Here is a 15464-nt window from a genome sequence, read left to right as displayed (position 1 = left end):
TTGAGTTACCTATAAAATTGACATTTTAGAATTACGACAGTCTTATTCTGGAGGATGCGACTGTATCAGTCGATAAATCGCATTAAGCTGAACCAGTAGCGTATTTACGATTTTGTTTCGGGGAGGACTTTGCTAACTTTCGGGGGGGGGGGCTTTGCCTGAAAATCTGAAAATTGTGCAAGATATTTCATATGCTTTACTATAGTACGTAAGATTTCGGGGGAGGGCTTAAGCCCGGAAGCCCCCCCCTAAATATGCCACTGAGCTGAACAAAGTAACATGCTTGTGAGTAAATTCTTATGTGTAGTTCTTGAGAAAATTCGTTGCTAATATTAATAATAATAATAATAATAATAATAATAATAATAATAATAATAATAATAATAATAATAATAATAATAATAATAATAATAATAGTTTTCTATTTTGGCAGAAGAAATGGTTATTAATTTATCTACTGTATACGTAGCAAAATGCACTATTAATTAGCAGATTATATCTATTATTGTCTGTATTTTCCTGACGGTGGTACATATACTCTTTACGCGTATATTACTTCTAACCACTTTTGTCTGACAAGCAAAGGGATTATTATAGATGTTACTGTGTTTAAAGGGAATGAATATATGGCTGGGATGATAACACTGCCTGAAAATCTATATTGTTATTCCCATTTGACTAGTTTGGGGAATTAAGCAGTCACAGAGCTTTTAGCCAGTTACATTTAACGGATTGAGATTTCAAGCTGTAGATTATATCCACAGCTGCTCCATGGTTAATTAGATCATTATTACCTTATACACATAAAAGGAATTCCAATTTTCAGAAGAGTTCTTGATGTGTACTCACATTGAAATCGTATATCTAACGTCACAAAATATTCTCTAATTACGTTAATACTAACACACAATACACACAAACCAAAAGTTTGGAGTTGTAGATTGTTCGTAATAGAAATAAATACAATATGAAATTTGACTACTTCACATCCATTTTCCAAAGGTGTAAAAATGTTTCATTTGAGGATATATATATATATATATATATTATCTTACATTTTTATCCAAACTTGTATCCGTGTACACATAACTCATTATACATTAATTGAAAAATGTAAACATTTTTTTATTATCATACTTTTTTATATATTTGACATCTTTTTTTTACAGAAAGATAAACAGTAAATTCTGAACAGTTACTTATAAAAGGAAAACTTCTTCTAATAATTTTCCAGGAGGTAAAGTACCTAAAATGGAAGGAAAATATATATGTAAAGTTTAACGTCGCTCTTTAGAACCGAAGTTTTGTGAGTCATGAACCTACAGTTTAAGACTTTTTTTCTTGTATCAATTCCACAGCAAAAGCCTATTTCAGTACTGCACAGGCTTACCAACTGTCGTCTTCTGGTTGAAATATTACATATAGATTGGACTGCATCTGTCCACGCATTTGTGAAAGCAGCAAAAGTTCTTTAACCGACCTAATAGAATAAGAGCAGTCAGGGCTGAGAGATATTTTTACTGCTGACTATACGAAGTGAATGGTCGATTGATTTTGAATAATTCGTCTTTTTCATTATTATTGTGTTTCTAATATGCTGTTCTGGTTTCTCAGTATGTACGGTATACATATTTCTCCAAAGCCATCGTCAATAGACACATTATCGAAATTGAAATTCATCAAAACATTATTTGTTATAAGTTTAACATTCCATGGTTATGCTCAGGGACTAAGGGAAATGGTGATGAATAATAAACAAAACGGTGAAAGTAAGAAAGTAAGACGGAATGGGAGAACCCCGAAAAACCCCACACACTCGATTTTTGTATATCAGAAAACACACTTGGTAAGAGTTTGAATCGAACCAGGAACCCACGCACCAAAGGTGAGTTCTCTACCACTGGGCCATTGCGGATCCTTTCATATTAGTATCTCCAGGCACGTAGCCAGAATTTCATAAAGTAGGGATTTCATAAAGTGTCCGTGACATGAAATACTGTGGTCATCACACCAGGAGCTCGATCATTCTAAACTATTTTACTGGCAACATTTTTGTTATTACAATAAAATGAGGATATGTTAGTAAATATTCTAATAACAAACTATGAAGAAATCTCGAGTAAAAGAATAAAAAAAGGATTGAAAAAGATTTCACAATATTTATGTTCCTTCCTTTGTTCATTCAAATATAACAATTGTACTTTCATTATGATCTCAACTATTATAAAAAGATACATATCTAATAATGTCTTGTAAAATATTTTACAAAATTTGCGTTCCTTTCTCTGTTGAATCAAGTGTTAACAGAACTTTCTTTCCAAATAATCTTTTTGTTTTCATTATTCCGTCAACTACTGTCTGTTCCAAGTTACAGTTTAAAGGAGCAGTAGAAAACTGTTTCTGAAATAACATGTTTGATACTACAGAGAAGCGATGACGAAAAATTATGATAAAAAATATCCACACTGTTACAGAACGGCACTATGGTTTCAAAAGTTTGACATTTCCCCGACTAGTAGCAGACATTCTGAGAATTCCGTAACTTTTCTATAAATTTCAAATTCCCTGACTTTTCCAGGATATCCCACTCATTCGCCGCTATGTATTGCAAATGATACAAATCTCCTCATAAGAAAGAGTAACCAAAAGCTTGCCTGTAGCCTTTCATTTTTAACGCTGATTCTTCTTTTTCTCGTTTCTATTTGTTTCATCCTTCCTATTTTTTTTCATTTCTGGTTTCGAAGGGGGGGTCCGGCCCCCGGCCCCCCTTGGCTACGTGCTTGAGTTTCTCTAACATGACCTTTTCCATAGGCTGACCACTTTAACTACGGTCTTTTAGTTGTAAATTGTGTTATATCATGTTTTGTGGGAAATTAATTACATAAACATCTGTAAATAAATATTCAACGTGTAGAATCACACATTGAAGAAGCAATTCAAATCGAATAAGAAATTAATATAAAAAGTTAAAAATTAAATATGTACTCACACTGTGAAGTGATAGACGAAACATTTCCAGCCAGTTGGACGTTCAAGAAAATTGTAGACTTTCCCTTGGAAGGTAGCCTTTCCCGCCCTGCGGTGGTCCTTCATTAAGTAACGGTTCTCCCAAAGGGATTTTTCCAATAGAAGTGGCCGTGGATCGAGACCTGAAATGCAAATAAGATTTTTAAAAGCACTAAGCATGAAGACGTTTTAAAAAATTGAGGAAGTTGCCAAGATGAGACAGAAGGGAGATGAACGCGAAAATATGAATTTGGCAAACTTTTGGTAGCGACATATTGGAAAACATCCAGGAAATTAAGATTTATTTTTTCGTTTTCTTTTAAAGAAAAATAAAGTATACAGTAACAAGCTGGCGAACTTATACATCAAGAAACGGTGGATTGACGAGGCAAAGGAAGCTTCATCACGCACACGAAGAAGTACTTTTTAGCTACGTCACGTTAGGATCTGTGAATTATAATTCAATCATGATTGGGTTTTATTGAAGCAAAAAGAAACTGAATAGCGAAAATGAATGTATGTATTCCGCGAAAATTATGCTCTTAATGTTTATGCTTGCTTACGAATTAGAGAAGGAAAGCTTTCTTTTATGAAAGCCAGACGTTCAGCTTTAAAAACAAATATGTTTATATGCTTTTCCAAGTGTGGCAAGCATTCAAGTATCAAAGACGTATTTTGGAAACTAACTGGCAAAAATACAGTAATACAAAGTTTTAAAATATTTTGAGTAAAATATTAGTATTCGAAAAATACTGTGGCAAAGAATCTGCTGTGGCTCAGTGATAGAGCGTTCAGATTTGAATTTTGGGGACCTGGTTCAATCCCGCTCTCGCCACGTAGGCTTTGCAGTGGACAAACACCGTGTTTGTGTAATTTCTTGGATTTTTCCGGTTTCCTCACACTTTTCTCTAATATCATCTATCTTAGTATAACTGTCTCTCTATATCTCGATGCATAATTGTTGGGTTTAAAGAAGTATCAAAGAACATACATACAATCCAAAATATAGTGATTACTGTCATCTCCGAAACCGGAACGGAATATTGATACTAGAAGCAGTAGATCTTAAATTTACAGCTCCAGCAAAAGGATAATGAAGAGATGAAACCTGCTCATCGGAAGTGAAATTCACATCAAAAACAGTTTCTCTCTATCTCTTACAATTATTACTGTGTGGAAATCAATACTGAAAGTTGTAGTAGTTTTTCAACTTCCGGTTTCAGTAGGGCAATAGAACTGAGATAGTATCTATTTCTGGGATTTGGAATTTATAGCAAAATCTGTTCATCGCTTCCTATCACTGTGTTCGATCTATCATTATTTAGACATTGAATCGATCTTCCTCCCAAAAAGAACATTTATTACTATTTATTACTGTCTCTGTTTTATGGCAACCAACGTAGGAACCGGAAAATAATTATTTCTAACACTTCCGGTTTGAACAGTGCGTTAATGGAGGAGTTGAAACTTTCTCTTGGGACACTGAATCGATTTAATAAGACTTTCTCATCAGTGCCATGTCGTGAGGGGAGTGAGCGGGGCGACGGCTCCGGGCACTAAATTCAGGAGGAAAAAATAGGAAAATGATGTGCACATACTATATATAAAATAGACCCTATACATATAAAATGGAAGGAAAAAAGTAATAAAAAGTGCTCAAAATCAGGGAAAAGCAGTGTTTATTTTTGAAAATTTTCTTACGATTCGCGCCAGCAGATTATGGTGCTGTTCTGTTGACCTCATCGACCTCACTCATATGTACGGGGGCGCCGTCGTATACTCTCGCTCCGAGCGCTCATTTTCCACGGCACGTCACTGTATCTCACTATCCATTTCCGTTTTTGCTCTACGTGATCAACATTGAAACCGGGAATCGTTAATTCCTACCACCTCGGGCTTCAATAGAAGATTAACGAATGAGACAGAATATATTGTTAGTACACTAAGTCGATTCAAAGAAATTGTTTCCCATTATATTTTTCCGTTTTTGTACTACGATCAAGATTGAAACTGAAGTAGTAGTAAATTTGTACCACTTTCGGTTTTAACAGAAGGATCATGTGTAAGCCTAATCGTTCCTTAAAACACTGAATCAATTATTAAAAACCTCTTAACGCTATCACTTATCGCTTTTATTCTATTGCAATCAACGTTGAAATCTAAAGTAGTTAAACTGTACCACTTCTGGGTAAAATAGGGGAAGAAATGACAAGGGAGAGTGCAACTAGAAGGCAAGTTTGACAGAGATGTTGTCTCTCTACTACATTATTTAATATCTATCTAGAAGAATGGAGAACGATTTGATTTGATTTTGCGTTCCTTTCAGCAACGAGACTATATGAGAAGTGGACCTACAGCTTAACGTGTGATCTCAATCACAATGAGCAGAATGGGAAACGAGCGCGAGGCTGACCAAAGAAGAAGTGGGGAGATTTATGTAAAGAAAAATATGGTACGGTGTGGTGACACAGTGGATACGACACATGATAGAAACAGGACTAGCTCAGGAGAGTAATGCTCCCGGAAGTAGAAACGAGAAACACAGTTCTGATTGGTTGGCGTTATCCACTTCTTGCCACGTTGCATTAAAATAGCAGAAATCAAACGCTTGTTGCTGTGGGTCTTTGTGGCCGAGTGGGTTAGCACTATATACTAATAACAAAAGTCTCTTTTGGCGTGAGTTCAAACCCGGCCCGAGGAAAGTTTTTTTTTACATTTTTATAACACTTATTAAATTAAAATAATATGAAAATATTACTCAAAAAAGTGATTTATTTACTTTTGTGCAGATAAGTAGTAGTAGTATTCCCCTTGTATTCCATGATATAGGGCTCGTTTTGTTCCCCTTGTACTCCATGATATAAATTTTGTGACCAACTTAGAACAACTGGCTAGGATAGCGCGTAAAACAGCTGGCTAGAGTAGCGCGCGGAAAAACGTACTTCCGGGAGTATTACTTTCCCGAGCGGGTCGTATAGAAACAGGTGAAGGACAGCGATCCGTAAAGCCGACCCCAGCTAACTGGGAAAAAGGCCTTAAAAAGTATGAAGGAGAGGTAACGAAAAAGAGCCTACATATGAATACAGTATTTTCGTAGGAGGTAGAATGATAAAGCCTATGCGGTTTTCATGTTTTCATGGTATTCATGTTAAACACTTTAAAAGGCGTGAGTCAAGGCAAAGTACTGTACTCCACGGTCCACCTCTAGTCCGCGGGCCATGTGCTAAAGATTCCTGCTCTGAAGGAAATACATTGATTAATTATGAGGGAGTACAATGTTGTTCTTCCAAGGCTACAGCTTTGAGTTCACAAAGAAAGTCGGTTTTATCTTTGCTTCCTAAAGGCCAGCTCTCTTGAGGGAATTTCGTCTTCCATCAGAGGTGACATTTCAGAAGAGGTTCAGTCTGGTATGAATGAAAATTCAAATCTGCATCACACAGGTGTTCGCCATTAAAAACGGAACCAACGACCAAATAGGAATTACGATGCACCGGATAGAGAAAAATGTAGCTGAGTTTCTATTTAAGGTAAATGTAAAGACTCTTATCGTCAACAGATGGCAGCACGTATCCTTATCTTTCCACTATCTTTTGTAGGGAAACACAATATTCACAACAATTCAATCAAATTCGAGAAATGAATTTATAGGAACTTTGTCCGAGGACAAGTTGAATCAATAATTAGATAACAATGCGTGCACCTTTCTCATTATTTTGTTTTGTTCATTCTATAGAACACTTAATTTTACTCTTCACAACGATTTTTCCAACAATAAAACTCTCACAACAATCAAAGAAACACAATATCACAAAAGTGCGCGGATTTTTCTCTAATTATAGTTTCAACTTTCTTCGGACAACGTTCGGATATTCATTTCTTGAATTTATTTCAATTATTGTGAATATTGTCGTTCCCTACACAATATAATGGAAAAGTAGGGGAAACATGCCACCATTTATTGGTGATAGTTGAGCTGTTAAACTTCTTAAGGCAATAAATGACAGAAAAGGTTTAAAATACATTAAACTTCATTAGAAACCATTACTTTAGTATTATGCGTAAAGGAATCCTCGTCTGTTGCCAGTAATTTCATTTCATTTCATTTATTTGCCTGTTTCAATAGCTTACAAAACACGAGAAATTCTCATGAAAGCATTATAGTTGTCAACAAATTGCATACAATATCCAAGCACCAGAGGTATACATCATACATCTTTCGAAAATACAAAACTATATAATAGGATATAGCAAGTATAAAAACATGGCAATTTACATCGTAATTAGGTAACCGTTTGTACCACACCAGGTATGTACTCACGAGTAAGTATCTGTTACCAACTTTCAACTTAATGAATCATTTCAATATTCTTTAATGGTATAATAGCACTTTCCAGCAAGTAGATTAATAACATCTTACCATTGGTCATATTCTTCACATTGGTCATATTCTTCAAGTACATAGGAAGTTTATTATACAACCTAACACAATTCATATACACGGTTTTGCTTATATTAGCATACTGCTTGTTGTCTACTGGATAAAGAATTGAGAAACCAGTTGTGAGCTATTCCTCTAATATCATATATATACAATTTGCTTAAAAGAATAGCATGATCAATTATATCAAAAGCTTTGGATAGGTCGATGAATGGGCCAACAACATACAGTATTTACTGTTTTCTTTAAAATTCAGGAGCCATATTGGACATGTAATCATACAAGGCTGTTTCAGTACGCTTCTTATTTTGAAAGCCATGTTGTGATGGTGATAGTACGTTACATGACTCCAAAAAAATTACAGAGTCGTGACTTCATCACGTATTTTAAAAAATGAAAACATGGAAACAATAGACACTGGGCCAAAATTCCTTATATCATGCATACTGCCCTTTTTATGGAGAGGAATTACTTTTGTCATTTTTAACACTGATGGAAAATATCCCAGTTCAAGTGATATATTTACTAAATAACAGAGATAATTTACGATGAATGGAAAACAAAATTTAATAACAATCACTGGAACTTCATTAAAACCTGAAGATCCCGAATTACACATCTACTCAATATTTTCCATGACTTTTCTACTGTCACTGGAATTAAAAAGAAAGTATGTGAGTATTGCAATTTTCATCGAGTCATCATGACTCGCTTGTATAGGGTTAGGTAATGGTATGCTATCTAGAAAATAATTATTGAAAACATGTGCAATCCGTTTAGGGTTTTTAATCATTTCGTTCCCAGCTTTAACGTACTCAAAATCGCTTATTTTGTTGGTTGTTCCATTGTTTAAGATTTTCCATATACTTTTAGCTTTATTAATAGAATTAAGTATAGTGGAGCTATTTGAAAGTAGTTTAGATGTTTTAATTACTCTTCCGTGTATTTTCACGTACTTAAAAAATATAACTGCGAACCCTGTTAGGAAGTGATGTATTTACTTTGAGTAATATATTATATCTAAATAGGTTAGAAATTTTAATATCTTTAGTCAAGGGCGCCGATCCTGGTGGTGCCGGGGGCCCCAAAGATCATGTGGCCCCCCTAGTGTATTTATGAATATACAATATTCCGCATAATTTGAATGCAATTTGTCTTAATATACTCATATATATATATCTTCTGCATCTGAATGGGTCCCCCGAAATTTACAGAGAAATCGGCGCCCTTGTCTTTAGTTACCCACGGTTTAGTGGACGACGTCCAAATTTAAAGCACAACTTTTGGAAAAGCAATATTAAAATAGTGTGAGAAAGTTTCAAGGAACTATTTAAACTTACATTCAGTGTTAAACGTATTATATATGCCGTTCCAAGACTCGTAAGAAAGCAAGAAATTAAGATATTTCATATTATGACTGGAGAAAATTCTCTTTACAACTGTTTATACTTTAGACGTAAGAACAGTGGTACTGTTTAAAGTGATTTTTAGAATAATCGCAACATGATCAGAGGACCCAGGGTTAAAAACTTCAAAGTTATAGACAAATTGACTTTTACTAATGATGAACTGATCTAGAGCACTTTTATGATGCTGTACACCTGAAAACAAGCATAATAAATTAGTTGTTAAAAAATGTGTTGCTAATAAAACTTCCAATATGTATTTATTTGGTAAATCTTCTATTTTACTGCATGTTACTACTGCTTCTTATACGCTACTACAAATACTTTTCCTTCACTTTCGTGGGATTTTGAGTCAAAACACTTAACCTAAGGAGGTTTTTTTATATTATTGAATACCAGAGTTAATGAGTTCAAGTATAACACTACTAATAATATTTTAAGGTAAGTCACTAAGTTTAGAAAAAAAACATAGTCTATGATATTGAAAACTTTGTCCAGACAAGTTCATAAGGTGCCCAAAACGTCTAGACGCAGCCATTTGATTGGATAACAGCTCTAGAGATGGTCATAAGCATGGGATACCTAGACAGACGGGAAGCAATGCGTTGTTGAATGAGTCGTATGAAAGAGTTTCATGGATGACATACAGCTGAATATGATTTTTTACTTTGCTATTTTAAACTGGAACATTCTGCACAGCAAGTGGCAAAAACGTGATAGGTGTATTTGGGCTATTTGGAATGTCGGATGAACGCACCATTCGTCTTTGGTTTGTCAAATGTTGTTCTGGTGACAGAATTTCAAACTGAGCCCCATGGGAACAGATCAGCACAGATAAGCTCCGCAGGAACACCATGGAAGCAGACCATTGAGTGTTCTTACTATTTCAGACGAGTTGGGCATACACCATAACACTGTCGTTTAGCGGTTGAATGCAATCGGTGAGATGAAAACGTTGCCATCACGAGTGCCAAATAGATTAACGTCAGCCAACAAGAATCCTCGTCTGGAGATGTGCAATGTTCTGATGGATTTTCATTTCACACTAAAATTAGATTTCATTTCAACCATGTAAATTGTAAGCGGTCAGGACAATGAGTGGATCGTGATCGACACCCAGAATGGAAGCAGAAGGTAGTGTTGCTAGTATTATGTTCTATGGTTGGAGTAATCCGTAATGTTTTCTCAGTTGAGATGAAACGATCAATGCTTGTCTGCAAACGATGAAAATTGTCCGCACGCATCGAGCAATAGTCCACCGACAATGTGTCATTATGTTGCACGACAATGTTGCCACGTAAAGGACTGTGCAAGCTATCCATGAGTTCCAGCAAGAAACTCTTCTTCATCCACCAGTTTCTTGTTATTTCTCTCCCACTGTCCACCACCTTTTCCGGCACCTCAATCACTTCTTGGGAGGGATGACCTTTCCTGATGATTGTGCAGCGTAAGGTGCAGTTAAGGGAATCTTCGCATTACAGACAATAGCCTTCTTTCGTCATGGAATCCAATTGTTGGCATCGGCTGAGCAATGACACAAGTCAGTGGTTGAGTCAGCGACTATTTTGAATAACCAGGTATTGTAGTTTTAACTTTTTGTCTTTGGAATTCACCCGGGGAAGATATTTCATTCGCACCAACCCAATATAAGAATTTGATACTGTTTCCTTTTGTGCTTGGCACCACTGTTAATTCGATCAATCTTTTTTACCAAATAACAATGAAACGTATGGGTAGAGTCAATAATGGGCCGAGATTTAACCCTTCACCAATTTTTTTATAAAATTAATTCCTTTGTGTCTACAAAAGTTCTTATAACAAAGTCTCTATAATGACCAAGGCTTGTAGGTTATAACGTTCTGTACGGGTAACCCCTTCGTTTCATAGCAGCCTCCAGGGTTTTAGGATAGGTTGCGATCAGTGGTCGACTGATGCCACGTCCCTCCGTAGTCCTTCTTTTATTTCGTTTCTCTCGAGACAAAAGGGTGTATCTAATTTTCTTAACTTTTCTAGGAGAAAGTTTTAACCTTTTCTCATTATTTATTCTATCGTCTTCTTTTAAAATTTAGTTTGATATCTTTCGTGTCAGGTATATAACTTACAAGATCAAATTAAATTTTGACAGAACACGATAAAATAAACTTATGATAACGTCTTTAAACTCGTCTCCTGGAAAAGTTGAAAAAATAAGATAGGCCCCTTCGTCTCGATAGAGACGATTTTTCCTCCGGCTGGCTCGTCCTCCTTCGAATCCTTTCGTGTGGTCCGTCTCCTTTCAGTTTCCTTCGTGTCTTCCTCTTTAGTGTATCGTCTGCTTTTATAAATAATGGCATGTGTTGTTCTACATGTGCTTCTGTTGTGATGTGGGGATCCTTACAATATATATATATATATATATATATATATATATATATATATATATATATATATAGACTATATATATATATATATATATATATATATATATATATATATATATTAGAATTCGCGTTAACCTAAATCGACGAACAAACATACGGTTATTTATTTATTTTTTATTTATGACTTCTTTTACGTGGCGCAGTTAAGGGTCTGCAGCCTTCTCAGAGCACTTAACCACGTGCATACATGATTTTTTTTTTTTAAAAAAAAAAAAAGAAGCACCAATACATTTAAAATATTAACAATTACAAAATAAAAGTATTGAACTACATAAAAAGGAATATACTACTTAAGTAAAACAATAGTTAAACACTTGAAAACAAAAATTGAAAATAATATAGAAGAGAGGAAACGAAAAAAAAGTCTGTGTACGAATAGAATTTGACATAAAATAACATGGAAAAACCTAAATTACATATTGCATATAACGGTACTAGAATTATGAATATATAAGCTGAACAAATTAAAATAGGTTATCTATTGGTTGTGTGTTCATATATGGTAATTAATAATCTGGTAAAACGAAGATGCCCGATGTGCTACCAGTATCCTTATCTTTACTTAAGAGAAGGGAATTTACAGATTTTTTTTAAAAAATGGCAACTATGGAAACGTTGTGTCTGTTTGGTAGTGAAATATTCATTATTGAAAATTTAACTGCATTTGGGATATTTGTTTACAAGAATAGAATGCTATCTTTGCTAGGAAGAGAGCAGACCCGTATCCAGTCAGATTTCCTGAGAGTAGGGGACAATTCAATAACTGACAGGGCAATGACAAAGATAGCAAGGAATATTACGAAACTGTTCATTTATTTCTTATTTGTAGAATCTGTAAGAGAGCAAAAGTTCCTTTCACAAAGAATATAGTAGACTGACAAATATTACAAAACACAAATCTAAGAGTACAAAGGTTCATCACTGATATACAAATATTAAGAAAAAACTTTGATACATAACTCAATTTAATTACATATATTTATTTTGTACTATTATGTGAATTCAACTCTATATTACATTATTATTATTATTATTATTATTATTATTATTATTATTATTATTATTATTATTATTATTATATTTGTGTACTTTGCATTTTCTATACACGTAAAAATATGCAAAAAAGAAAGAAGAAAACATTAAACAAAAGGCTCGTGATTTTTTCTTTCGATCACTTTTTGTCGTATTATTCTGCTTCATTTCATTAACGTCCACAAATGATAGTAAGAAACAAAAAAATATATTGAGCACAAAGCACTTGCATTTATAAATATGAAAAAAAATAACATACAAGAAAATCATATTATACATATATGTATAATCGAAACCGTAACGTTTTTGTTTCTGTTTATTAACTATCAAATGTTCCCACGTGCTACTCTTTTTTTCTGCATCTTTCATATAAAATTCATCTCAACTCGAAGTATGGCACAAAATTTGAATGCCTCGTATGGGCATCATAGTCAACTAGTCCTTCCCATTTTTCTTCTTTTCTAGATCAAATATCAAAAGACGTTGAAACGACATGTTTAATATTATTTTAAATGAAAAGTTCAAAAATACCAAATTTCGTGCCTCTGACCTTAACGAATTTCATGTCTTAAATTTACAGAGATTCCGAGATATGGGCATATTATACAAATTACAATTCCCACTTCTTTTCTTCCACCATGATTTCCCCACTCTAGGTCAAATATCAAGATATGCTGAAACACATTTCTAATTATTTTGATTGAGAAATTCAAATATTGAGAAATTTCAAGTTTCTTGTTTAGTAAGTTTGTTCAGATGTAGATATTTCAGTCAGTAAGTCAGGATTTCTTCACACACACACACACACACACACACACACACACACATATATATATATATATATATATATATATATATATATATATATATATATATATATATATATATATATATATATATATATATATATATTATAATCCCATTTTTATACCTCTTTCCTTCCCTTCTAGGTCAAATGTAAAGAATGCTGAAAGTTATGTCTACTTACTTTAAACTAGTAATTCAAATATAAAAAACCAAGTCTCCAACCTTAAGAGATTCCGAGATGCAGAGTGTCATAATAACTGTAATCTTCCCTTTTATCTTCCTATCCATTTTCTTCCCTTCTAAGCCAAACCTCGAAAAATAGCTAACATATGTGTTCAATTCCTTTAAATTATAAGTCAATAAAAAAAATTTCATGTCTCTGACATTGAGATATTCCGATATATAGAAATCTTATTATAATATTATAACCCCACAGTTCTTTCTTTCTACACATTTTCTTCCTTTCTAGGTAAAATATCAAAAATACTAAAACACGTGTTTATTTATTTTAAATGCTAAGTCAATATATCAAATTTCATTGCCTTCAGAGATTTCGAGCTACGGACATTTTAATCCTATAATAATTGCCACTTCCATTTAATTCCTCCTTCCTCGTAGAATTTCCTAAACTCTTTCCTTAGTGGTACGTTACGACATGAACCCAAATTCCACTCTTCAAATTTCAAATTTCTAGCTTAAGCGGTTTGACCTGGGTTTTGATCAGTCAGTCGGTCACTTCGCACTCAGGACTACTTTTCGACAGTAATTAGCCTTCGGCCAGCTGGGGGCTCCGCCCCCCAGACCTATGCATTTGCTCGGCCTACTGTCTCACACTTCTCATTTCCCTAACATGTCTCTAAACTTGAATGTTTTACTTGAGATTTTCTTCTCAAACCTAGCATGTATTACAATTATTTGACATTTGAAAACAATATAAATGTCAAATACACTTTAGGAATCATGAATACACTCTGGAAAAGTAACTCTATTAAGACCTTGGCCGCTATATTTCTGCTCTTTTCAAGGAGAACTCGCTGAGGGATGTTATCTCAGATGAGATTATTTTTTTAGAAATAAATTTTGGAGAAAATCGACGTAAATTGCTGGAGGATCGGAACTTAACCACACATGTACATTTTATGTGCTTTGACACAACAGCATCTAACATGGGGTCACAAAATGGAGCTTGTACCTTGCTGGAAAAGAAAATGCAGAAGAATCTGATCCGAGTCCCTTGCAGACATCACGTAATGCAACTAATTGTGATGAGAGTGTTCGAAATGGTTTTCGGTGCTTCAGTGGATCCACACATAAAACTATTTCAACGTTTCTCTGACGCATGGAACTTAATTGACAAGCTGAAGTTAGATACCGGAAGTCAGGACACCAGATGTTTATAAGTTGTCACAGAGGTTTTGGCCGAAGTAAAGTATGAACTGATATCTTTCTTTAAGCAGCAATTGACACACTATCAACCCAGAGATGATTACAGAGAACTTCTACAACTTGCTCTCATATTTTTTTAGCGTTCTTCCAGGAGGTAGCACATTCTACGTTCCTGGGACTACCATCGTGTACAATAGATGGCGAAATTGATTTATTGCCTGAAGATATCCGATCACAGTTTCACCTTACATCTCGTAAGCTAAGTAGGCTTTGTGACTTCAACATATGTCAAAAATTGCAGTAGCAGTAACGCATAGTTTCTCACGACATCTGTGGTATTTGAGCGAACCACTTATTGATATCAGTTTCTTTGATCCTGAGGTCCTCGCAGCAGTGAAGATATACATGGTTACATCTTTGTTTAGGGATAGAAGTGAAGAAGAACTCGTGCACTTAATATATAAGGAGATCACCAAAGATGAAGCCCTTAGTGACTTCATTCCAGGAACACCAGAAAGCTGTTTGAAACACTGAAGATCTGCACGGATTTTTTATTAGAAAACACTGAAATATGGGAAACGAATGATAGTATCCTTCAGACTCGAGAGTGTGTAAAAGCTCTGCATGTTGTAAATGATCTGGCAGAACGAGGAATTGCACTGATTCAAAACTTCAATGGAAAATTGACTAATCAGGAAGATCAACCAAAATTTCTTCTCCAAGTTGTAGAGCAGGACCGAAAGAAATTTCCTCACTCCAAGTAAATTAATTCTTAGTCAAAGCATTTTTTGTTTGTTGTGTTGAAATACATTTTCGCAAACTTAAATACTGAAAAATATACATTGGTAAAACATAATTATTACTGAAGGATGTTTCCAAACATATTTTTCTATTTCATAGTATTTATCTGTGAATTTTCACATATCAATGGTTTTAAGTAAATCTCTGGATGCGTTGAGCGACCACTAA

General features: G+C 34.4%; 1 protein-coding gene across 1 annotated transcript in view; it reads right to left on the bottom strand.

Moving 5' to 3' along the window:
• Positions 1-2985: 2985 nt before the first annotated feature.
• Positions 2986-15464, bottom strand: part of LOC145680854 (uncharacterized) — a 330508-nt gene continuing 318029 nt past the window's right edge. The window contains exon 3 of the mRNA XM_081751985.1: positions 2986-3149. Within this exon, the coding sequence (XP_081608111.1) occupies positions 2986-3149 (164 nt within the window). The remainder of the gene's footprint in view (positions 3150-15464) is intronic.

This window comes from Thermobia domestica, chromosome 3 (assembly GCF_964235325.1).
Source record: "Thermobia domestica chromosome 3, izTheDome1.hap1.1, whole genome shotgun sequence".
NCBI lineage: Eukaryota > Metazoa > Arthropoda > Insecta > Zygentoma > Lepismatidae > Thermobia > Thermobia domestica.
The sequence above is the reverse complement of the archived record's forward strand: the minus strand, read 5'-3'. Positions and strand labels throughout refer to the sequence as shown.